Source organism: Ptychodera flava, chromosome 10 (genome assembly GCF_041260155.1).
Source record: "Ptychodera flava strain L36383 chromosome 10, AS_Pfla_20210202, whole genome shotgun sequence".
Taxonomy (NCBI): Eukaryota; Metazoa; Hemichordata; class Enteropneusta; family Ptychoderidae; genus Ptychodera; species Ptychodera flava.
The window spans coordinates 39,919,570-39,946,087 of record NC_091937.1 but is presented as its reverse complement, the minus strand read 5'-3'; the positions used below and the strand labels follow the sequence as shown (position 1 = coordinate 39,946,087).

The following is a 26,518-nucleotide window of genomic DNA, read 5'->3' as shown; positions in this document are numbered from 1 at the left end:
TTCTAGCTTGTAATCTGAATTCCATGCGTAGAATTTATATCATGACAGGAATGCAAAGTTTGATTTGAATCATACAGAATCACTGCTTCATGTTCTTTTTTCTAAAAGATTGGTAACCAAAATTTTGTTGGAATTACATGTAGAAACACTAATATTTGAATTCACATTTGGGTATTAATATCCTTATACCTGACTTGCAAAGAGACAACATATAACCATTGTTTGAAATCATTACATCTTTTATTACTACTTTCATTTTTTAGAATAATTTACACCCTGCGATTACAAAAAACCTGTTTTGAATCATAAATACTTATATATTGTCCTGTTTTAATTGACAAAAAACTGCTGGGTTCTAATTCGTTAAAACTGTATAATCAACTTCAAAATCAGGAAATTACCATGACTAATCATAAAAAATAAATAAATGCACATTTCACACATTGATGTTGATAAAAAATATACATAGCTTCAGTTTTGTGCCTGGTTTTTTGCTATCCAATTGTGTTAACAAACACATGTATAAAAGTACTAAAAATAACAAAGTTCATACACAAAAAGTTATACAACAATAATACAAAGGAAAGAAAATACCTTTTGGTTTAACACATTGTAGATGATACATTGTAAGTACACTGTTTTAAGTATACTGTGGCTGGTGTACAATTACTACTATATATGGTAATTATACCATCTTTACATTGTATATGATATATAATACAATGTATATAAATTGTAGATACAATATTTATAAATTGTAGGTACAGAGTATCTAAAGTCATGGAGGGATGCTTTATGTATTATGTAGCAAATACATAATGTTGAAATTTACTAGGAACACACATACAAACACTAGATGAAAATTGTTCTATGATTAAATTAAAAAGAGATGTTAAAATACTAATATCACAGTATCATCCGCATAATTATGTGCCTTTTGTATTAAATAATTTAACAATTCTATAATAATGATCACACATGTACATTGGATACATCTAGGACTAGTATAATCCATTCTCATTATTAAATAATGCCTTTCAATCAAGTAGAACAATGATAGAAAAAATCAGACTTCCTGAAGGGAAGCAGACTTCAAAAGGGAGTTTACTTTGATTGACTGGATCTGATCAATCTTGGTCTACAAGGAAAAGGAAAAACAACAACAACACTCATTTGAGAATAAAAATAATCGAAACCACAAAAAGTCAAAACAACAGTCAAAATAAGGAATACCTAACAGACATGCTATGTTGAGTAATGGTCTTTGAACATCCATAATTCACTGCTGATGACGGAGGAATTTATGACTAATCATTTAACAATTTCTTACCAAAGAGCTTTACACATAAAATTTGAAATTGCTTTCGATCTTCCTAGATCCTTTGTAATTGCATGGATTATTTTAAAGAGAGTGACGCACGCATAATAAATACACTGAATTAATGATTTGATTCTATCTTCATTGCAATATCCATTGAGTACAAAAATAATTCTTTTAAAATTCCATAAATTGCAATATGCCAAAATGAGAAGACTTACATAAAATTATCACTTGGACAGAATTCTCATGTTATTGTTAGACCTTACAAACAACCTGGAAAATTTTAGCCGATATCCTTTATTTTCCGCATTATTCTGAAATAATTGCATATTTTTAGGATGGCTATGAATGCTGTTCATTTAATAATTTGCAAATCTAGACCCATTTATAGAGAACAAGGCACACTCAATAATACTGTGTCACTGTACTGGTGTTACAGATATTCAAAACACATTCATTTTTCCTAGTTTCTCAACATTTATCTTCTATCACTATATGATGACATTCTGGTCCGTGGTGAGTTTCTTCCACTCTGGTTCAACTGTTCCAAGCTAGGTGAAGCTGAAAGTTGAGAAGAGATATTTAAATTGATAAATACTTCAAATATACATTTTCTTATCCAAATGCCTTTTCTTTTCCAATGTAAACTGTCATCACAGGAATTATTTTTCTGTAGAATTACAGAAGTACCATCCAGTATTATAAATTGAAGCAAATATACATCTACATGATCGACTGTTTCAACAGTCCATGAAAAATGTTCACAACCTGGTACTGACTTGTCATGAACAATAATTTTTTGCAAAACAGTCTAGAAATTAAAGTATTTAACGATATTCTATATACTTTTAATTTCAATAGCCATACCAGGTTTTCTAAGCATACCATGACAGAATGATGAAAAACTTCAGTTAATCTGTGCAGGCAAGACGGGTTGTAAGTAACGTGATGTTAATACAAAAATCATTCCAAAAACAAGAAGACTGATGACATGTTAAGGTAGTATGTGCCTCGAAATCAAAGGACTTTCACTTTTGCTCACTTTCCTTGGGGAAACTTTCAACCATTCCTTTTTGAAGTTCCGCATAAAAATCAGGGGTCACCGTGCAAAATTTGGTACAAGAAAAACAAACTGCCCAATATTTACAGTTACTTGAAATTCAAAATGGCCACCATGCATTTATTAATTCTATGAGGTAAAATAAATTCATTGATTTTCTCAAAAATAAGCTGGCGAAAATGTTATTTAGTCCATGAGCTTCACAATGAGCCCCCACAACAAGTGGTAGTCTGAAACAGAAAAGGTCAAGAGTATCTGTCCCCAAGGCTCATTCTACCATAGTCACATATATTATACTGTATACTTTCATGGCTATTCTGCTACCGTAACACCAAAATAAATGGCAAAAAACCGTCACTTGTGTGTTTATTAATCAACAATGCACAGCAACTCTATGCTACTTGAGTTACAGTGTCTGTGTAAAAGGCTTTGCCCAGAGCCATCACAAGAGGGCGCCCTAACAGTGCCAAGTGGATGCAAAGCAAGCCATGGGTGTGCTTCAGTGTCATTGAGTATGTGTTTTGCAATGCAGGTAAGATTTTCGCAAAGCAGACGTTGACTAGCAGACATTGATTATGATACAGATAGGATTACCTCGGCTTTTAGATGACCAAGATTCAGCTTGTGGTATGAGTGCTACAGATGAAAATGAATCACTCATTACTCAAAAACATAACACGTTTTGAAATGGTCAAATTGTCATATCAAACAAAAAATGTCAAAATAAATGAAATGGATATGTCTTGAGTACGCTTGCTTGGATGAAAGCAAGTTACATTATATGAGCAAAAACACTTTTCAAATTTGATGTCGACTTTAAGTTTATGTGACTTGATGGTCATGTGGATGTGATCATTGTATTGATAATTATGAAATAATAGAAGAGTATTGCTAAATTTCACATATCACAAACAGACTAATCTATTCCTAGTTGCTTGCCACAGAAGTTATGTGATTTAAAAAATAACCTTACATGGAATTCCCCTGGATGATGTTCCTTTTCCCTTGCCAGGTGATGTTGATCCCAAATCCAATGATGCTATGAAATATGAATGGATGACATCATTAGACAGATCCTTTTAACATTAGATGAAATGTGAGTAGTACTAATGTGCAATATACCTACCATGGTATCTGTAGTACAAGTGACTGTGTACACTTTGAGTGATGCAACAATCATTGCACTGAATGTCTGACTGCACAAGCCAGGTTTATCAGCTTTGGCAGAATTATTCTAATACATTAGGATTTATTTCAAAGGCAGTCACCATTGCTATTGTTAAGTCTTCAGAAGTGCTGTCAGCATATAAGTATGATACAATTTACTGACACAATTTACTGTTCAAAATAGGAGTGGATGATGTCCTTTTCATGACTTATCATATTGTAACAAAAAAGTCAATTCAGAGTTTGAATATGAAGGAAAATTCGATTTGTGATTGCTCAATTACATAAACAACTATTGAATTAGTTACAATCTTTTGAAATCTTTTCATAGTATTCTGGAATTACATGATAGATTATGGACAGTAGAATTATTTATTGATTGAGAATCATGGCTTCCTCACTGAATAAATGCATGAAACATGTTTTGAATAGTCAGACTAATCTGAGGGATTTGCATAATACGATGTGAATCACGTGATTATTAAAGTAATCTGACCAATGAGGTGACTGTGATTTGTGATTTGCATAATTATTCGAAGAATGTGGCTTGTGCATTGATATCAGTTCTATTTGCCTCAAATGTTTAAAGTAGTCACTGGATGAGTTATAAATTTGAGTAAAATTAATCCATCAAAGCTACATTTGTTTTTTCAGCAGAATTAAAACATATTTCTCAGATACATCAATTTTTGTGGTCAAACATTTTTCCAACTCAGACACCAGTCATTTTCAGGCTCACTTCAAACAACAATAAATTTCATCCAAAATTTCCTAAATGATAGGTAACCCTTGATTTGGAACCTGACAATGTTGCCTTTTCTCATTTAAATTTCATATAGTAATGCACATATGACAGACAAATAACATTATTTGCACATATTATTGTAAATTGCAGCACAGGATTAAAATAACACTACCATAGAATAATGTAGCAAATCCTGTTATTGGTATACTTGGCAATGTTGTTAGAGGAAACCAACTTTATTACAAGCATTAGCTTGAACTCTCTAAGACTGAGCTTGAACTACACATCTAAATCTATCAATCATGAAGACATTCCATTTGACATAGGGGTAGGAGGATCAGCTGTGAGGGGCATTCTATGCAAAATTCCCTGCCTTTTCTATTTGGTCGTGGTTTGAATATACTTCAGGAGAGCACATGTCACTTCCCTCAGATTTTGAACTATTTGAGATTTTTGTTGTTGGTGAATTAGGAAAGACTTGTGCCAGAGAGAGCAGAATTGTATAAAGTTGAAAAGGATGGAAATGATGACAAAGATGGAGTAGAATAAATGACATCAGATGGAAAAAAAAAACATTAAGAAATAATTAGAAATATCAGAGGAGGCTGGGACTGGGAATTCAAACCACACAGATTTTGAAAGATGTGGAATGTGAAAGGGCAAGGAATGGACTTGTCCTCGGGTTGGAGGGTCGGATTAGTATCAGTAAACACGGTTAACTTCAAAGATAATAGTATGTTTAAAGTTACAGTACCTAAGAAAAGCAAACAAATTATGAGAAAGTCACGGCAACAATTGCAAGGCATTTACACAGCACAGCAAACTACTGCATAATGTATCGCAACAGAGGGTGACTAGAATACTACACGTAGGAAACACAAAGCTTGTTACGCAGCATATTGCATAAAACACCTTTACTGTTTAGCATAGAAAGCTGACACATAATGGGATGAGAAGTTGTTAGATGTCATACTTGAAACTCTAGGTGATTGTCTGGGTGACTGAGGTGGCGTGCTGTCACTTATGCTAGCACTAAGACTTGTACTTAAAGCCCGATCTCTCTGACGTTGTGAGAAAGGACGTCGTTTGTCAGTGGTGGGACTCACTAGACCACCGTCACCTGAAGTGAAGTTGAAATGAAAAGTAAACAAGCAGATAAAAGAATGAATATTTCACATTAACAGAGGAAAGTTGTTGTGATTTTAACACAAACAAGTGAAAAAATGTTTCAATAAATCAAATGGTGGGAGAATTATTTATTTTTAGCTTGACAAATTATGGTTAACAAACTGAACAAATCTACTCAAGTTTCAGAAAGTTCTTTCAGAACAGGTAAATTTTGCTGTTGTATTTTTTGTTTGGTGGGTATCCTGTTTTATGATTGTGTTTTCTGGTTTACATAAAAGTTGACTTCTTTCTTGTTATTGTAATATACCGGTATGTGAGTCTACAAACTGAGTGATGAATGAGAAATTTCTGCTCTCTGCTTGTACCCTCTGCTACCCATATTGCATTGCTGCCACTCCAAAACTACCCATAGTGCAATCTTGCCACTCTACATAACCCATGATGCATTGCAACCATCTTGCCAAACCCACTAAGTGTTGCTACCTTATTTACCCACAGTGCATTTTGGTGGTAGGACCTTTCCCGCTTCCATAATTTGTTGAAAACTATTTGGTTTATTTTCCTTATTGTCAGTCTCAGTCATACAACTGCATTCTGCCTAGGAACATACATTCTGAATGATCACAAGCTTGATAGAAATTTTTAAAAAAATTGCTATATTCCAGCAAGAGTTACGTTTCTGGTCTGATCATGATGGAATTTAATTATACACAGAGTTTAAAACACACACATAGAAGTTTTTCCAACACAGATTCAGAGGTAGATGTTAACCCTTTTAGTGCAAAAGTCAATTTTTTTGTCACTTTTATAAAATATACCCCATAATTTTTTTCTAGATTTTTGCCAAAATTTTGATAAAAAAACTGTAGCCAATGAAATGTGATATCCATTCGGTCCAAAACTATAATAAAATTTACAGAAAATTCCATAAAACTCTGTAAAATGTTAAATTTTGGTGAGAAAAAATTACAGCACTCAAAGGGTTAAACCATGAAAGTTAAAAACATGCTGCAATCAGAATGTTTGTTAGTTTGCAGTGTCAGATATAAGAACATACAGCACTGCAGAGAGTAAGAATAAATTCTCATTTTCAAATATTTCAGATTCAGAAAATGGCAAAAATCTTTCACTTCTTCAAGATTCTTTAATGTATTTTAATCACATTTATCTGAGTGATCTAAATGCGATTTCCATCAAATATTGTATAAAATGTAAAATTAAGTGTACAGTGTAACCTGAAATGAAAGGTATGTAGAAAGGCACAATATTGGTTGAGGTGACAGCGTGTAGAGAAGAACAAATAATATGCAGACCACGTTGAAATGAGAAATATCACCTGCAGCAGAGAACACAGTGAGATAAAACCACCACCGATGCGAGTAGAGATCTACTGTTAATGAAATAAACCAATCTCTGTGCACTGGAATTCATGATTCTCCCATTTTACTTTAAGATCCATCTGTGATGATAAGTACTGAAACTATTACAGTAATACCTGCTTTTAAAGAGAATTTTTGAACATTTGCAAAGATTTTCAAAGAAAATTCAAACCAGTCTCTTTTATACTCATGAATAAAAATCAGAAGTCAATGTGCACATTTTGAAATTAGAGAATTACCCAAAATTTAAGAATATTTGAAATTCAAAGATGTCTGCTACACCCTGTATTAACAGTATAGAGAAAAATTAAATTTCTAATTTTCGTAAAAATGAGACAGGACAAACTGTATTTGTTCCGGGTCTTCAATATGAGTCCACACAAGTGGTTGATCAGAAAAGTATCATGACAATTTGAAATATCTGTCTCCAAGGCAGATTCTGCATGCAAATTAAAATCACTCAAATATGATTGATATAGTGTATTTAAGTTCTCATTGAGAATTATCCCTTTTTTAAGTTTTCACGACCTTATGAGCTTTAACAAGTTTGCTGTGTTCACAGGCATTGATGTCGTGTGATGCTGCAAAAAACTTATGGGTAAAATCATGAATTCCAAACACAAAATGGCTTGCATAAAGATGTCTGAAAGGGAAGACAAAGAATGGTTCTTGTTTGGCTGAAAGCACAAAGTGGAAGACAATCTAGTGTCGGCAAATCAAATACTCAGTGCTTGGCGGCAAGATTTTGGACAGGAATTGTTTCATACTTGTCTTAACCCTGGAGGGGGAGGGTGATGGTGGGGGCTTTCTTTCGGAGGTGACATTCCAGAAACCAGACTCCTCAGAGGTAGGTGGACCTACTGTTGAGGTAAAAGCAGTCAGTACATGTTTATATAGATGACATTACAGAAATGGGTTATCAAGATTATCTTACATGAAATTTTACTGACAGAAAATTTGAATTGAACTTTACGAGAGTGTGAAAGAAAATTAGAAAATGTCATAAAAGTTTGATAGAGAAGATGATTAAAAATATGAAAAATATTGATTGTGTATAAAGAGCTGTAATATAGAAGTTTAAGTATGTTGTAAAAGTTACATAATATCATGAACTTTTGAGCAATGTTTTAACTTTATCACTGAACAACAACATTCAAACAGTAATGATCACTGACGCAAATGTTTTATTCTTCAAGTCAACCTTTCTCCATCCTGTTTAAATTAAAATAAAAACACAAACCACCAATGTTGTTAGATTACAAAAACATACCTGGCATAGGGGGTCTTTTCTTGATGGGTCCCCTAGCTACCTGTCTAGCTCTGCTACCAAAACCCAGAGACTGCAGTGATTCTGTGATATAGCGCTGTGCTGGTGATACACACAGCATGACCAATAGCTTGGAATCACCACCTACATGTAACAAAATGTCAGAAAAGTCAATCATAATCACTACCTATTCTGTATATATAATGTGTAATGTGTACAGACATTAATCTTCTTTGTCACTGTTTGAAATTTTACAACAGCACTGCACTATTATTCACTGATAAGAAATGTCAGCTCATTAAAGAAATACAAGAGCATATATTTTCTTTTTCACTAAGACTAATGATGAATGCAATTTCTAGAAGTATGATATCCAGAACCAAGTGTCTCAAATTTTAAGCTGAACATAGCTGCTACATTTATCACAAAAATCTGAAAACTACAGAGTATCACTACTATACTTGTAGATACTGATTTCTGCATTGTATACATTCAAAATCACTAAAATCTCGAGCTGTTTGAAAATATGATGACCAAAGCAGTGACTTTTCTTTCATTTCTGGTATCCGAGGAAAAACAAGGACTGATAACTTTTCTGATGTACAGCAAAAATGTGGACACTTGTTGAATAAAATATGCCAACAACAAATTAAATGCTAAAATCCTTTTCCAAAATCAAATATTCCCTTACCAATGGAGTCCTGAAGCAGATGGGTGAGTCTACTATTCCGGTAGGGTACATGGGGTCTATGTTCAGCCAGTGCACCCAATACATCTGCTAAGGCACAGAGACTCTTATTGATGAACTGTGTTTCTCTGAGTGCAACCCGTGTAACACCAGACATACCTGTACACAGAATACAAAGGAGAATTTCATTACTTGATGTGATCAGAGTTGAAACATCTTGCTAAACTTTTATCTTTTTGTCATATGCGAAGTTAAAATGGCCAACTTGATGCATAACCTATTCCTAACACTGGTCTAAGGAACTGAGTATGCTGTCAGCTACCTTCTAAACTGAAATAATTGGATAAGCAGACTATTTCATGAAATATTTCAGCCTTTATTTTTATCTGTATAAGTTATAGTATTAAAGATGACTCAATATGTGATTAAATAGTTTCACTCCATCTCTATTGACAATAAACAAACTTCTCCATCGTAAACAGTGGAGAAATACTAATCTCAGTGGTGTAATGGCTTACAACAAGCAATGGAAAGGTTCAGTTTTTTGATGAAATTTGATATTCAAGTGGGAACAAAACTGAATTGCTTTGACCATACGTTAAAGACCTAACCCCTAAAACAACAACAAAAAAAACAATGAATAAACAGCATTAGGTAGAAACTCTCTTGGAAAGAAAACATCAATAAATGTGGTCTTTCAAAGGGTTTTACATAGATCACAATCTGGTTGCCATGATGACAGAAAAAGGAAACTTTTCCGCAGTGACATTTGATCTTGGCAAAACAAGACATACCAACACACTCTGATCCAGCCAGGTCGACCAATTGTAGCTTTGTTTTTACAACAGGTACATTTCCCATGTACTCCATTCTTGAAGGTGAAGGTGACCTTGACCTGACCCCTTTGAAGCTACCAGTGCTGCTGTTGAAAGATGAGCCCAATGGATTGGGAAGTTGACGTCGTCTTTCTCTGTTGCCCGGTGGAATTCCCTGTGGAACTGTAGACATGGTGTCAAATGAATTAGTCCTCTAGTTTGAGGCTGCCATTGTCATCAAAATATTGGGCAACTTACAGAAACTGCATACTACAGAACACATACTGCTTCAACTTTCAGAGTCACTGATTGATTGCATACATAGTGAATAATAAATTCAGGACAATTTCACATTCATCACGAAAAATAACATATTATTATGGTCATCTATTCACAACTTACAAGTTGTGGAATTTTAGTAAAATGTCGATTTTGAACATGAAACGATAACCATCCCTGAATGTACATTGAACTTACACTGCATAAACTCACATGTGTGTAAAAACTCACACAAGCCTAGATATTTCAACTTTGTGTTATTAAATAGGTCATTTCGATGGCCTTACATCGTGGTATTTCAGTCATCTCCTGTTCCAAAGTGTATTCTCTGTTAATGGATATTGTAACTTGGAAACTTGCACTATATGATTTGGGTGATCAGTGGTATTCGAAGTTCACGATTTACTGCAGGCCAATGCAAATTTTTCCTCTTAAAATTAAAAAAAATGGCAATTCAGTGCAGAGCAATGAATATTTTGGTGTCAATTTGCCATCTTCATGACCTTAACATGACTTTAGATTCTTGGTCTTTTGTTGGAATGAATTTACCAGTCTGAATTAATACTCTGTAACAGCCAACATTTGAAGCATCTTTTCTCGTCACACCATCCATTTACTTTAATGAAAGTAGTGTTTTTTACCAGCAAAGACATCGGTAGGTGATCCAGTTCTGGACGGAGTTGGAGTTGACTGTGGTGTTTCAGTGACAGGTGAAGTCACGGTTAGAGTGACAACAAGGTGAGAACGACTGGAATGTTCATGGATCAGGGTAGCATCTGTGCAGCGATGAACCATACCATACTGTACCAATTCCACAACCCCATCTGCACTGTTAACTGTCCTGGAAAACAAAATTAAAATTCAAACAAAATTTGAGTCGATTTGGTATGAATAGAGGTTAAGTTAAGCAAAGAATTGACTGTGAGTTACACTGCTTGTTAATATCTCATGATCTGTGCCCCTCTAGTTTCTGATAGAAATTCTTTTGTTTTTCTTTAACTTACCTTTGTGTCAATGATGGTACATCTTTGGCTCCTTCATTGGTTGTGATAACGCCATGTTTCATTGATCCTGGTCTCAGCAAATCATAGATGTCGTTGTTGTAGACTTCACAGACTGACACCTCCACTGTGTGAGATCCTGCTGGCTTCTCTGCTATTAAACTGTAAAATGAGAAACCAAAATTAAATCAAATTTCAAGGGAAGCTGCCAGGGTAAAGATAATATGAATATATTTATGAGTGAAAATGTGTCACAAAGTTGCTAACTGGTTGTCATATTGGATAATACAACTCATATGTGGTAGATAAAACACAGTCCCTCCATCAAAGTTTGGAAGAACACAAACAAGGTGTACCAGTAAAGGCACCCACTTTGAATGTCCTGATGCTGTTCCATCTGACAGTGAGTGAAAATAAATTAGCCAAACAAACAATCTTTGAAAGTTTATTCACTTGTTGCACAGATATCTATAAATCCAACTCCATACAAACCTGAAGAGTTCTCTCGCAGCTCTGGGAACCACTCCATCATTTTCACTGGGTTCTTTAGGTCCATAGTGAGGTGAGTTTCCAACGATGTAATGTGGTCCTAGCATAGTGTGAGTCTTACCACTTCCAGTCTGACCATACGCCATGATGCATACATTGTATCTGTTAGGTCAAGATTTGAATATTCAGCAATGATCAGAAAAAGCAATGGCATAATTGTAATAATAATAATAATAATAATAATAATTGGTTCTTATATTGCGCACATATCCACAAGTACATGTGCTCAAGTAGACTTGGTTCAAGTCTGTGATTTGTGAATGTTTGAGTGGAGTGAACGCAATGATTTGTATTTTGCTTTCATGTGAAACGCGCGCGTGAGTGGACGCGATGAGTAGGGTGAATGGGATGAGTGGAGTGAACGCTATACAGCGGAGTTTCACCCGGAATCACAGACTTGGCTTTCTTGCAGGGTTTGCGTTGCTATAAATTATTCATGAGATGACGTTTTCTTTACTCATATATTATTCATAAGATGACATCACTAAATTTTACACATTGGGAGGAGTTACCAATTGACCCAAACGAGACGTGCATAAAACTCACATGGCGTTGTTGACAAAATGTCGAGTGCGATCACTCCCACAAAAGTCAGCACGACCTCTGTTTTATCACCGAAAACGCGTGAAAATATGTGTTGTTTGTGGGGCCCATGTTACAAAATGCGAAAATCGTTGCCGGTTATTCAAGGATGGAAAAAGACACCGTCCTTACAGTTGGAGCCTGTTCTCTTACGTGCCCGAAGCGATGGAAATCAAAACAATGTGGAGCGACTTCATATGTCAGTGATTTTCCGCTGCCAGTTGGTATGCAGACGAACACATCTTTTCCCTCAATGTAACTCTCAACAAGCTTTCTTTGGTAATCTCGCATGATTAGCGGTGGTCGACCGATCAGTTGTAAAACGTGGTGGATGTACGAACTTGATGCTATTATTCGCCCAGATATAAAACGTACTCGATGTCTAGCTTTGCACGGAGATGACAACAAACTTTTCAATGCATGCAGAGGTTCTTCTTCTTATTGGCCAGAATAACGGCGGGGGCTGTCAATCATTTTGTTTTTGCTCTACGTCACTGTGTACACAGTCCGTCTCACCGCCTGTACTTTGCAAGAAGTCCAAGTCGGTGAATCCGGCAGAAACTAACTCACTACTGCGCAGACTCAAACGTGACGCATTCAATCGCTGGGAAAACCTGGCGTGAGCTGCCAAATTCCGGATAGGTTTGTACGAAATAGGAGAGACACAAGAGAAACTATTATAAATGATTTTATTTTTTTTAAATTCATCGACTTGAACCAAGTCTAGTGCTCAAGGTGCTTTATAATTATTATTACCCCTGGTCACTGGACCTAATATGATACCACTCAACTTCCTGGGGAGCAAACAACAGCTTACATGAGTAAAAGTGAAACACCGCATGGGCATCCACAGGACATCAACCTGACTAGAGTGATGCAGAATGGAAGATCCATGACATCAAAGCATTCCTACAGTTCCCTTCCTCCTTAACCCTTTAACCCCCATTTCCCTCTCTAGAGGTCCAACTTTACCACAGAAAACAATGGGATTGGTTCAAACCATGGCGGTGAAAGGGTTAAACAAGGACTGCCTTGGTGACGGATCTTCCAGTCCAATTACCAACCCAGATAGTACACGTTTAAATATGTGCTTCCCACATACAACTATATTGTTTATTGTTCCTTGTACACATCAAGTCATGCCTAAATTAAACAAATACCCTTTCATAAAAACCATGGCATTCTGAAATTCTACATCATGATCCGGGAGGAAAAGAAATTTTGAAATATTGACAACTGCATTATATTTCAATACGATCATTACAATATCCCCATCTCCTTTACTCACTTAATACATAAATAAACTAAAACACTTTGTTACATCACCAGTATTTTTCAACACAATGCATAACATTATCAATGCAGGTGAAGTTCTGGTATAGACTTACCCATCTAACAATGATGTCAGCAATGGCTGCACTTCCTCAAATACCAACTGTTGAGTCTCATTTGGAAAGTATACTCTGTAAGAAACAAGTACTGAAGTTCAGCAGTCAGCCAAGGCTCATATAAAAACAACAGTATTTTACCTTATGAATCATGAGGGCGTTCATCATGAGATATGTTATACTATACTTGTTCACAATTTTGACTTTAAGAAAGTCGTGGCCAGTAAATCAGTAAAACTTCAGAAATATCAATTTTATAATAAACTAAATCTAATTATTTGGATAATCTAATCAATATAAATTATAAATATCTGAATCAATTTAAAACAACAGAGAGTGAAGAAGTATAATTTTATTCATTCATCTTTGGGTGACTTGTTTTATGAATATGTAATTTTTTTTCACAACAAATTAAATTCAAATGAAACTTTATAGGGACTTCTATTGCTCTATGACACGAAATTTGTACTCCCTAAATTCTGAAAGTATATGGGCAGGTGTTAGGTAGAGCTGTCTGAAATAAAGTATTATGATAAAAAAAAATTTGCTTAAGCAAGGAAAGGGTTCGGAAAATACCTTTCAAACTCAAAGGTTTTGTTTGTAGCTGCATGACCAGGTCGATTTGATTTCACCAAAACGTTTTCCTGCGAATACAAAACAAAGTAGTCAGTGAAAATATTCCTTGTTTGGAATTTCAAACCAACAAGTAGTGTGTATGTCAACTGAAAGTACCAGTAATTATTTATGAAGCAGCTTGAGGCCATGAAATGTACAGTTAAAATACAACCACAAGTGGTGTTAGGAATTCATGGAAACTAACAAGTAGACATCTAGGCAGGTAACTTTTGATATGTCTGCTTAAATAAATACAGGTAGTACCTGTCCTGGTATTTGTCTCTAATACTGTGTATCTGGATTCAGCAAACCAAACATCGGAAACTATTTCCAAATGTCCATAGTAGTGGGTGACTAAAGTTAAACCTGCCAAGCCAAAAATTTACTCACACCTGGCTTGCAGTAATTTCTGCTTATAGGAATGACAAGAATTTGAGGATTTTAGCATTTTTAACCTTTTGAGTGCTGTAAATTTTCCCACCAAAATTTAAGTGTAAAATTTTACCAACTTTTTTGAATTTCTCTGTATTTTTTTGACAATTTTGGACTAGATGGACGTCACTTTTCATTGGCTACAGTTTTTTATCAAAATTTTGGAAAAAATTTGAAAAACATTGTGTGTGGGTTACATTTTAAACAGGAGACAAAAGTTGACTTTGGCACTCAAAGGGTTAAAAATCTGGCTGTTCAGCAGAATCCTACAGAATGACAGCTGTGAACAATGAAATGACAGCTTTAATCTAAGGTCTCTCAGGGATTTTAGAAGGTGCAAATATGCATCATCAGATCACATAATTCTAAAGTTCCTGGACATTGTTGGTCTTCTGAAACAATCAATAGGGAAAATTCCTTCAAAGATACTTACATGTATTTTTACTCATTGTGGTTTCTATGACAAAACTTACGGCTAGTCTTCTAGAATACGTACCGCCAGTATTAGCATATGAATGTGACAACCAAGCATAAATAAGTGTAACAATGCAAGCTATGTTGCCTTTTGTTTCAAAAGTTTAACTTTCATGGTTGTCTTGTCAAATTTTAATCCAGAGGTATTATTTGTCACTTCCTAATTCCAGTGAGAATGTTGCTAACACAACTTCTTTTACAAGTCAGTGGACTGACACAATGGAATGTAAACCAGTGGACTGGTTTACATTGAATTGTGTCAGGAGAAGATATTCCTGGGATTTTAAAGATTTAGGGAAACCTTGGAAGAGGCTTACACAATACCTGCAAGTGAATTTTGGTGCTCAGTAACCCCACTTTGTTGTGCTGTATACAAATGCTTTGATGAAACATCAAGCAGCTACTGAGTAGACATGAAATAAACATTTGTTTTTTGACAGTACTTGACATTTCAGAACAACCTCACTTATTCTTGTTTCTCTCTCATCCAGTCACCACAACAAAAACCAGAGACTACTTACATCATCTAAAGTATGCACCACTTGCTCAGAAAGGCTGCCAGTTCTGAAAAGATAAAACAAAGACAAAATGCACTTGTCAGAACAGAAAAATAAACAACTACAATCTGCTTCTTTCGTTCCATTCAAAAGGTCATTTCAACATTTCTGATTGTTGCACCATATGTGCTGGAACCTCAGAATCGTAGAATAACCATCACATTAAAATATATGCATAATATATGTGTTAATTGCTGATGGAGCAAGTTGGTTCATTTACACATGGATTAATCATGCTTACTCATTACATTTAATTAATTATGTATGAATTCATTTCATTGCATAAACACAGCTCGGCAATGATTTCCATAGATCAGACAGTGACAATTAATCATGATTATCACAACTTCTAAACTAACAGTGATAATGATATCTTTTGAAGACTCCTATTTCACTGAAAACAGAAAGATAGTGATGTATTATTTCCTTTACAACATTCAGCTTTTGCTTTATGGTCAAACTATCAGAACTGAAAATTGATTCATGAATCAATTCTGTATTTGTTTATTTATTTATTTATGCTTTAATTCATTTACTTACTCATAGAGGTGTAAAATAGAATTATGATACTAAATTGTAATTGATTTGCTTGAGACATAATAAGATTTCCTCTTGTTATCTTCTGTTAAATATTTGAACAAATAAATTACACCCAGCGACAGTATACAACAAGATTTTGACCAGTTCACGACATATGTGCATGAGTGATAGCAAGTGCATGTATGAAGTGAACTGGTCAAAATCGAGTGGTATACCGTCGCTGGGTGTGATTTATTGCTATTATATCATAATTGTATTGAAATGCTGGCATGGAACGTCAAAAAAGAATTTTTGCTCTGGCCGAGATCTCACGCGTATGCAAACTGTGGTATATCACAAATTTACCACAGTTCTTTTCACGTCCTGACCAATGAGATCGCTGTATTTGCGCCATCAATATACTGGTATGATGAAATTTATGAATTATGACTTCCACAAAAAGTAATTTCTATAAGTATACAGATTTAATATCCTGAACAACAGAACAAAAAAGACACAGGAAGAACATTGGCACAGGAAATGAGTTTGTGAAAAGGCTGAGATACTTAATGACAGCGTCATTGTCATGAAGAATATCAATAACTTGACTGTATCATCTCTTGGTAATGGCATCATAGAAGAGAATAACAATCATCTTTGTCCTGGTTTACATCAACATATTATTGCATCATTTTGTCATATGCATATAAACAGTACAAGTCTATTTACTCTTATTTTGAATCAGTTGAGACAAAAAGAAAAAGAACGGAAAAATGTGTTCAACTGAAGGACTCATGTTATGTAACGCTTGCTCTGAAGATTTTACGAGCACACAGGACTTACTTTCCAAGAGTGTTGACGTCTTCACTCCCTGTGTCGTATGTCATCAGCGGACGCACTCGACAATGCACTCGAATGTTTCCTCTCAGTTCCTGATCAGAAATACAAAGACAGAAGACACGGAACATCAATAGAAAAATAATGAAGGGCTTTTATTGACTATTTGGCAAAAGCTGATGAGAATTCATATCCTGTACGTCTATATTCCTGCTTTGTTGCATGGTTGAAGTGTTGCCAGAAGAGACGTGGGAAGCAGCTGTGAATAAGTTTCATCATATTTGACTTTTAATGTGTTGGTTATCAATAGATATATATCCTCTGGATACAACAGGGATTTTATAAGATTATTACTTTAAATCCAAACTGAAGTGGAAGGGTAGAGTCACTTCAAGTTGTGTACTTGGCATAAATGCCCAAACTGATTCAATGGAAGGGATACAGCAAACGCTGTTGTCTTGACGATGAGGTGATTGTACACCAGCAGAATGATCTTGAAACCCAAAGACTCATTCTGTGAGCCACTAACTCCCAATAATCTACAGCAAGACAACTATGATTGATAGCATCACAACCACCACCTGAAAAAAAGAGGCTCATGAGAGATTTGAACAACCGATTTATTTCCTGAACTCATTGAAATGAAGACAGTGACCAAAACACTTGTAGGCTGCTCTAGAGGCAAAGGAAAACCTTGAAAAAATATATCTGTTTTACAGCGAATGGTGCTTTATGCAAAAACTATTATCATTCCCAATGGTGTATGCAGTGTGTTACAGTTCAGTAAAACATGATGATGTGGTTTTGTTTCCTTTCATTGGGTTACCATCTCATGTCCTGTTGAATTATCAACAGACTTCTTATTTTGATTATTTCTTCCGCAAAATTGTAAGCAAATTTTTATGACTTCCCGATTCATGTACGCTGCAGGATGACCACAGTGGTCAAACAAATTAAAATGTAACATGGTGGTATTGGGAAGATGAGAAGCTTTGCCACAGACTGACAAGATAAATGTAGAATTCACTGAGTGAGAGATAGGATGTCACGCACGCTGTCATTTGTGAGGTCACTGAATGACCTTTCTATGACCCCTTAACTTGAAGACATCCATTCTGTAAACTCAGAACTATTCCACAGAGAGGAAACGCCTTACAAACGTCTTTTTCACCCATTTGACTGAAAGAAAAACATTTCTTTTATATAAACCAGACAAATTGTGGGTGATTTGAATTGCTGAATGCATACCATGAATGAGCTCTAGGGCGAGGCCCTGCAGTAAAATAAGATGTTTGGAATTCAGGGGTTAAAAAAAACAACCCAAAGCCATACAAAAGTCTTCAATGAACTAATCTAGCCCTCTGTACAAACATACAGAAGGCAATATTGACAGTGTATGGTCACAGTTGAAGATACTGTTTGAAGAAACTTTGTTTTCACAATTTCCTCAGTAATATTACTTTGTAATTACCACAAAATAAAGAAATTACTTTTTTCTTGTGTCAGTCTTTTATCAGCGACTACATTTACTACATACAAAGTACAGAATCAGCTTTTTAATTACTGATTATCAGTTTCAGTGAATATCTTGGACATGTATTGATATATTGATAAATGGAGGAAAAGGGAAAGTGTAAATGGTGCAAGTATTGAAATAGTAGTGTCAAAGGAAAACTGGTCATTTTGGAAAATGGGCAATTTAAGAATGTCCAGTTAGGCCGTTTAAAGAAAATTCTTTGTTTGCCATCCTTGGATTTTTGGAAGACCTAATGGCTGGTATTGGCCAGCCTGGGAAAAAAAATAAAACAGACAAATAACACAAGTGTATTCAAATAAGCTCAATTTTTATTTGGTTTCTTTTGGAAAAATAATTTGTATTAGTGTTAACATTGTATTTGTTTTCTTCATTTTCTCTGAAAACGTACCAGCATGTGGACGGCAAACAAGCGCCTTAGCGGTATCTAGAAGTCATTTATGTTGTAACTGTATCAATAACAGTAAAACTCGCATCATCAAGTGCTTTCAGATCTTTCCTCAAAATTTCATTAATGAATTTTTGTCAGCTCTATACAGAAATAGGAACATCCTATTGATCTGCATAGCCACTGAAATATTTTGTAATGATCAAACACAGGAAATAATCTGCACATCACGACACACTGGCTTGAAATATACTTTGCAAACAAAATTCCACGTCCACTCAAATAGCTACTTGTATTGATATATCGACACCACTGAACTGTACATTCAGGAGCATAGTGACAGCCAAGGTAGTACGGGTCGAACTATGACACTTTGGGAGGGGTGGTCAAACATGGGGGAAAAATGTCAATACTGCCAATAAGCTTGTGCTGCAATATTGATTTTAAAAAAATATTCACATTACGATGGCTAATGAAAGTGTGTAAAAATAGTATGCAAGCTGCTCAAAATCTGAAAAAAATATATTTCTCAAATTTTGGATCATGATACGAAAATTTGCATCTCAGAATGTTAACCTGCCCTCCCCTCTCAAGATCTAATGGTTCATCCCTGGGTACAATTGTTCAATAAAAAGGTCTACATTTTTCAATTGTTTTTTTGTTTACTTTCTTTCAATTTCTAGAATGCGATACCATTAGCAGAAATCAATGTCCTTTCTCAATAAACAACATCACAGGCACAGAAAACAATGTGTTCTTTCTCAAATAAATGTCTTTTATTTTTCAGATTCAAATATGGCAGATCAATACACCACAAATATATGCAGCTGAGGTAAACATCCGTTCTGATGTAATTTTTGTATCTCAATGTGAATGCATTTGATGTGAAATTTACCCTTAATTAATGTATTTTGACTTTGTTCAAAATTGACTCTACAAAGGTGTGGTTGAAACATACAGCAACCCTACAGCTCTCAAGATACTACCCTTTTCAGTAATAGAGCGCGAAGCCACTGCAGTGAACTGCATAAAACTGCTCACACTAATTAGTTTCAGCTGTAGCCAGCTGGCAAAGTCGACAACATTGTATGTCCCATGCAGACAGTTTGTCTGGGGAAGTTGAAATAAAAAAGATTTGTACATGGACCAGTGCATGGTAATGTAACATTGTATCTTAATCTTGAACACAGGGTGCCAATCGTAAACTCTCATTTACAACTCGAGCCTCAGACAGAGCTATGTTTTGCCTTTGTACAAGCAGACTTTTTGGTCTTTATCAAGTAGCCTTGTTCAACACCAAAGTGGCCACGGCTACAGCTGAAACTAATTAGTGTGAGCAGTTTTATTGCAGTTCACTGCAAAGGCTTCGCGCTCTATTACTGCAAATGGTTGTAAAACAGCTGATTGCCAATGGATCATTTCATCAATGTTTTCCTTGCTATACTGGTACTGATATTCCTAATAGAACCCAGAATATAAGAACAATTCCAAAAGCATCCATTCCACATCTAATACAACCAACAAAGCAATACCATTTCATGAAGATTAATTCAAGAATGCTACGCTAGGGATGATAATATTTCAAGATTTCAACAAAGCCAAATATACAGAAAATATATTTTTTCAAACAACAGTATGTTGTGACTCTACTGTTTTCTCTGATTGACAATATTGACAAACTATAGAAATGGCGTCATGAAACATACACTTGTTTCACGACATGTCACCATGGCAACTGGTAAATACACAAAGGAATTACTATTATTATACTTCTAAATGAAAACTTGAATGAAATTCCTTTAAACAATGTAATGTGTTTCTTAACCTAGCCAATATACCCTGACATAGCATATATACTGGGATATTGAAGAATGTATTGCCACACATCTTGTCAACACTCTTGATGCAATGACCAATGGGATACAATAAATACACAGGCAAACTTTATCCACATAAGAAGCAAAACAACATTAATATAGCCCACTTCATGATAAAGAAAATATTTTCTTTTCTGGAAATGTGATGTTATAGGCAGTGACAAGATTACATAAGGTATGATTTAGAAAAATACATGATACAAGATCCAGTACATATTCATTGCAAGACAATAAACCTTGAAGAATGTATCACTTTCTGTTCAAGAACATTCCTGATATGATATTTTGCGTTTTACCTGGCCTACAATTTTGTATCAAGATGTTTACAAGGTATTTCACAAATTGATTTCCCTTGAGATCCCGTTTGCAAGATTCCCTGAATCTGTGATGTCACCAAGAAATGGAAAACTGAAGTGAAGGAAACCTACACCCGATATACATTTCACTGAATTGACTGACTAAATACCCTGCAAGCAATTCAACATACTCAATTCAGTTGTATAATATCTCGCAGATAGTGTACATCTATGATAATGCTGCTTATCTTCTTACAATATGAAGTGAGTCGATAGCCATAGCACAGTTGAATAACTTACATAAAGACTACAAAAGTGCAAATGCTCAACACTGTTTTTTATATTTTTGTCCAAAATGAACATGGGCATCATTGATGATAAAAATAGAATGAAAAATTAAAGTTCATATGCTAGAGGCATATTGGTACCAACTCACATTACAAAACTTAAAGAATGAATTTTTGACATGTATTGACAAGGATTATCACTATAATTGTTATCAAAGCCTGGACAATGTATTTCTAGAAGTCACGTATTCTGAATGTAATTTTCATACTAATATTGAAAATCTTGAGCTGCTTTACTCATTTATTTAAGGATATTTTCAAATTTTACAACAACATCATTTCTCTCATAAAAGCTTCTGACTTTTACGGTAGTTTTCAATTTTTGCAGACAACATAATGGAAGTTACAGTGATTTGGGAACTCTCTTTGCATCTTGCTGAACCCATCAAGACATTACTTGTTGCATTATTGCTACTCTTCATTGGTCTGCAGAATTTCCATGCTCTTGGCAAAACGTACGCTGCACACAAAAAAGTTTTCACCCACAGCACGATCGAGGAAACTAAATGTACTGCTCTGACATAGCCAAGCTGTGTGAACCGGACGTAAGACACACAGTTCATGTACGTGGCTACATGATGTAATTCACAATGACACGCTGACTGGTACCGGCAGATCAACAAGAAGAATAAGTAAAACGTTTCTAAGAATTCAGGATGTAAATAATGATCAAAAGAGACAACTCAGAACACTCTGACCCATGTCTTATGTCTGAGGTATTTGTATATTATTAATTAGTTGCCGCCCTACTTCACAGTTGGCAAGGACTGTTAAATAGTCAGGAGTTGCCACGGTCATTGACATTACAAGTTTGCACTCTAATGATATAACAAAGTGTTACACTAAGATGCTCGTGTTACAAGACACAGTACAGTGCTATTCTGACGGAAATATGTCATGGGATCCACTTGTCAATGGGTTATTTCTGTTTTTAATCAATGTTACAGCTGTTTATTAAACGGATGTGGAATTTCACATTACTGACCACCTCTGAACAACATTTTTTAATCCAAATAGTAATACCTCACAGTTCCTGGTCTTGGAATAGCGTATTCAGTTGAACTAAAAACACTGATGACAAGCTTGATTCAAGACTTGTCAATTTACTGAAACTGACCTAAAAATTCCCATAGTAATCCTCAAGGACACTATGGGCTTTTACTTTGGCGGGCTTTGGAACTATGGTTTGAGAAAATGGCAATTTTTTTTCTTTTACATGTATTTTTATAAATCACAGGCTGAAGTGAAATGTAATACAGAATACTGCACAAGATTACTACTGTTATTTCATTTTCAGTGGCATTTTAAACACATACAGCAGCTGAGATGCAATATCAGAGTACTGCAGGCAATGTTGCTAATTTTTGGCTGTCAGTGACACTGAAATGCTTCATTAAAGATAACATTACCACAGTGGGGACTATGACATTACCCTGAGGGCTGTAATACAGATCATCAGGAATGTCTTCTGGCAATAAATATTCATTGGAAACAATAACAAATTGCATACTAGATCAACTGAGCATGAAATGACACGGCAGGTGTTCATCCATTCAAGGTAATTAGAGGTTGTGTTAAGAAAAGCAAAGGTTAATGTACTTAGTATAAACTGTCAAATCATTAAGTTAACAGACATCCATTTTTCTGCATGACATTCTATCTATCTTTCCTTGCTAAATTTCAGAAAAGTCACGAATTTTTTGGTTTTTTTTCCATTTTCTTTGTTTTTCTTTTTAGGAAAAACAAGGGAAGCAAAATCAGCTCCAAGTCTTTTTTAAGATAAGACTTCACAATGATTTAAGTACTCATGCACTTAAAAAATAAGGAAAAGACTGAATACCTCGGTTATGTCAAGGAACTGAATTCACTGTGTCCTGATCATACAACCACTGCTCTGGTATTCTGACAAAGATTTGATATCAAACCAATAATTGATGAAATTTTAATGTTAAATTTTTATATTTCAATATGATGGAATACACCATGATGAAACAATAGGAGTGATGTTTATTCACATATAGATCTTCACTGACCTGTTTATAACATTATCTATCTTTAATACAAGCATTTCAAAAACTTGAAAAGTGTTCAGCTTTTTTAATGAACTTTATTCATTCTGAAAATACATTGTTGAAAACATTGTCATGAACGCATGCTTTCTTTGATAGAATACTGTTATCAACAGAAAATTAATAATTTTTGGTAAAAATACTTTTAATGGCAAAGTATGTAAAAATATTAATATTGATATATGCCATTGCTGTCTTTGATGAATTTTAGATTATTGAGTAAATTTGTAGGACAGATTAGAAATTTCCCAAAACTATCTAACCGCTGCTCCGTTTGGCTCCATTTTTCGGAATTGGAACCTTGGAATTAGTCTGAATATCTCTACCAAATATCAATGCAGTCTGTTCAGCAGTTTTTGACTTTTTGTCGTTTACGGAAAATGGACACTGTCCACCACCAGTTGAAGCTAACCCTATATCACAACTTCCAGATGTGATAATGACCTATGGTCATTATGTTAAAAAATACCGCCAATGGCGCTTGGACATAATGACCGCCTAGTATTATCGGCATTTATCAACAACCACACTCACTGTGAATTAGACAGACCACGAAGTCAATGAGCAACATATAGCTGAAAGACTATTTTTCACATTGCGATTTTAAGCTCATTTTTATGAGAAAAGAGACATGTATATATATGGAGAAAAAGCAGAAGACATATTTGTAAATTGTTTGTTAAGTGACAATCATATATGCATCTCTTGAAATTTTGTGGTTATAAGGTATAACACTAGTGTAAGAATAATGAGGTTAGAATAAGTTAGTAAAGCTAAGTTGACAGTAATTAAGATTACAAAATTATACACTAAGCTGGGGAAATCTGATTGAAATAAATGTTGAAAAGTAGCAAAGTCATGGTCATCTTTTGTCTAATACCTTGTGTAAGTTCATGAACTTTACATACATAAATCTTGCTATAGATTTGTTGCTAATGGGCAATAACTGTGTTTCAGATCATTTGAGAGCAATCTATCCATGACAGGTTTAAATTGTAATATACTTCTATTTAAGGTGGTTGGAAAGGCTAGAGCGTCAGTTATAAATTTCAACAAAACTATTAAAATATAAAAGTAGTCAACATTCTCTGCGGAATAAAAAAAACTAGACATTGGGCACAAAGGCATTGCAGAGTTATAGCCTGTTGAAACTTCTGAAAAACTGACCAAATAGAAGAAGTTGGGGAGTCTTTAGTGTATTAACTATGGTAGAGGTCCCTAGCTTTTAATAAAATGTTTGAAAAGGGAAAGTCATTATTTGCTGTTTTTCAGGAAAGTTTGACAAGGCGGTGCTGGCATTCAGAGTGAGTGACTGCTATTGTAAATGCATTTTTAGATTCTTTGAGTGTCAAAGAGGTGTCAAAAGTGAGATTAACCAAAAAAAACCTGCTCTATGACTTCAAAAGAGGGGTGCAAATATGGCTTGTTTTCAACATTTTTGACAGAAAAACAGTTTTCCTACATAATTGTATACCAATTTAATCCAACTTTGAAATGAGATATGGACATGGAATTTTTACAGCCTATTAACAAGGTTACAGATACGATTAGTACGGCACAATTTTCCTGAATTTGAAGTACTTTTTGAAAAATCACATTTTAAAATTTGAAAGAATTTTTAATAATTTTTGATATATAAACCCATGTACAATCATAAAAACAAATTTTATTTACAAATCCTGCCGTACAAATCTTACAATGAATAGTGTCAACATATTTATAACTAATTTGGTAATATTAATACTATCCAATTATTATTAAATTCAAATATGTAAAAAAAATATTAAAATTAAATCTTAATATTTACTGGTGTCATGTTTCAAAATCATGGCTGCAAATATACAATTTTTATATTCTTTGGAGAAAATATTAACTAAGGGAGTTATCCTGAAAATTTGAACTAAATATCTTGATTCTAACACTTGAAACTTGACATTAACTCTGAGAAAAGAATTGGTGCAAAAATAGCCTTTCCAACCACCTTAAAGGAGAGAACTTCTCAAATAATTTTTTTCCCTGTAATTTGCTGTGAGAACACATGGACAGATGCTCAGGACTCTATGCTGGTGCTACCTTGATACATGTGATAACTAACCTACAACTTGTAACGTCATTGTCTAACCTGTTCACATCCCCAATTTCCTGTAGACAGGTCCACACTCTCCATTGATAACAATGGGTTTGGGCCATACCATTGTCGTGAAAGACTGTAACATGTGAGGTTGTGGATACTTAATCTCTGGAATGTCAAAGTCTGTATATTGACTCAAGGATGTTTACTTAACAAATGCCTAGGGTCATCTCAAAAGTGAGAATCTAAACTATGAAATATGTTTTTTTAATGCTTTTGATGCCCAAAAGACCATAGAAATCTCTTATACTTCGAATCAGCCATCCTGCATATTTCTAACATTCATCAAAACCTCATTTCTGTTCAACAACTCATAAAACAGTCCACAATGCAGGATTGGTGTACATTCCAAAACTACATATATGAAAGACCCCTAAAATCAATTAGATAAAAAGGGGGGTTAGAAATTTCCCAAAACTATCTAACCGGCGCTCCGTTTGGCTCCATTTTTCGGAATTGGAACCTTGGAACCAGTCTATGTATCAGTATCAAATATCAACGCAGTCTGTTCAGCAGTTTTTGACTTTTTGTCGTTTACGGAATGGACGACATCAACACCGGTTGAAACCACCTCTATATCACAACAAATCAGGGTTCACCATGCAAAATTTGTGCAATATTGACATCAGAGCAGGAACATCCAAAATAATACAGATTTTGCTGATTTACTGCGGACTTCTGATGAAAACGCAAAATTATATTTGAAAATTAATAGTGAACATTTCATGACACCCTTGTTCAACATTTCGATTGCACACACAATGAACATTTATTTGAACCCAATTTTGGGCTATAGTGCCTGAAAGAATACTTTCAAGAACACTTGCATGATATGTCCATTTTGTCTTACAAATTGAAAAAGCGGATACAGTTGGACCATAAATGTAACATCAATGTTTGACTCTGGGAGAATACATTATGTGTATTTTTTAAAATAATGTAGCTCGATTAAATTGTTGAATATTGGTTTCCAAACAAACTGTAAAGAAATGGTGATCAACAAATACTTCCTTCTGATGATTGTGGTACATCAACAGAGTCGAAAATTATTAAACATTAATGTGCCCTGAAGT

At 34.7% G+C, this 26,518-nt stretch overlaps 1 protein-coding gene across 9 annotated transcripts in view; it reads right to left on the bottom strand.

The window, feature by feature from the left end:
* Window positions 1-213: 213 nt before the first annotated feature.
* Window positions 214-26,518, bottom strand: part of LOC139142762 (kinesin-like protein KIF25) — a 118,529-nt gene continuing 92,224 nt past the window's right edge. Inside the window, exons 6-20 of one of the 9 annotated variants that reach the window (XM_070712869.1) lie at window positions 16,810-16,898; window positions 15,412-15,454; window positions 13,946-14,013; window positions 13,370-13,444; window positions 11,343-11,501; window positions 10,854-11,012; window positions 10,491-10,690; window positions 9,550-9,753; window positions 8,759-8,914; window positions 8,071-8,211; window positions 7,568-7,660; window positions 5,267-5,413; window positions 3,355-3,420; window positions 2,976-3,017; window positions 224-1,882 (exon numbers count right to left, since the gene is read on the bottom strand). In XM_070712869.1, coding sequence (XP_070568970.1) covers window positions 1,800-1,882; window positions 2,976-3,017; window positions 3,355-3,420; window positions 5,267-5,413; window positions 7,568-7,660; window positions 8,071-8,211; window positions 8,759-8,914; window positions 9,550-9,753; window positions 10,491-10,690; window positions 10,854-11,012; window positions 11,343-11,501; window positions 13,370-13,444; window positions 13,946-14,013; window positions 15,412-15,454; window positions 16,810-16,898 — 1,725 coding nt within the window. In that variant the 3' untranslated portion in view covers window positions 224-1,799. Of the gene's footprint in view, window positions 1,883-2,975; window positions 3,018-3,354; window positions 3,421-5,266; window positions 5,414-7,567; window positions 7,661-8,070; window positions 8,212-8,758; window positions 8,915-9,549; window positions 9,754-10,490; window positions 10,691-10,853; window positions 11,013-11,342; window positions 11,502-13,369; window positions 13,445-13,945; window positions 14,014-15,411; window positions 15,455-16,809; window positions 16,899-26,518 lie in introns of all 9 variants that reach the window. The other 8 variants (XM_070712871.1, XM_070712874.1, XM_070712872.1 and 5 more) reach the window with 8 other exon arrangements.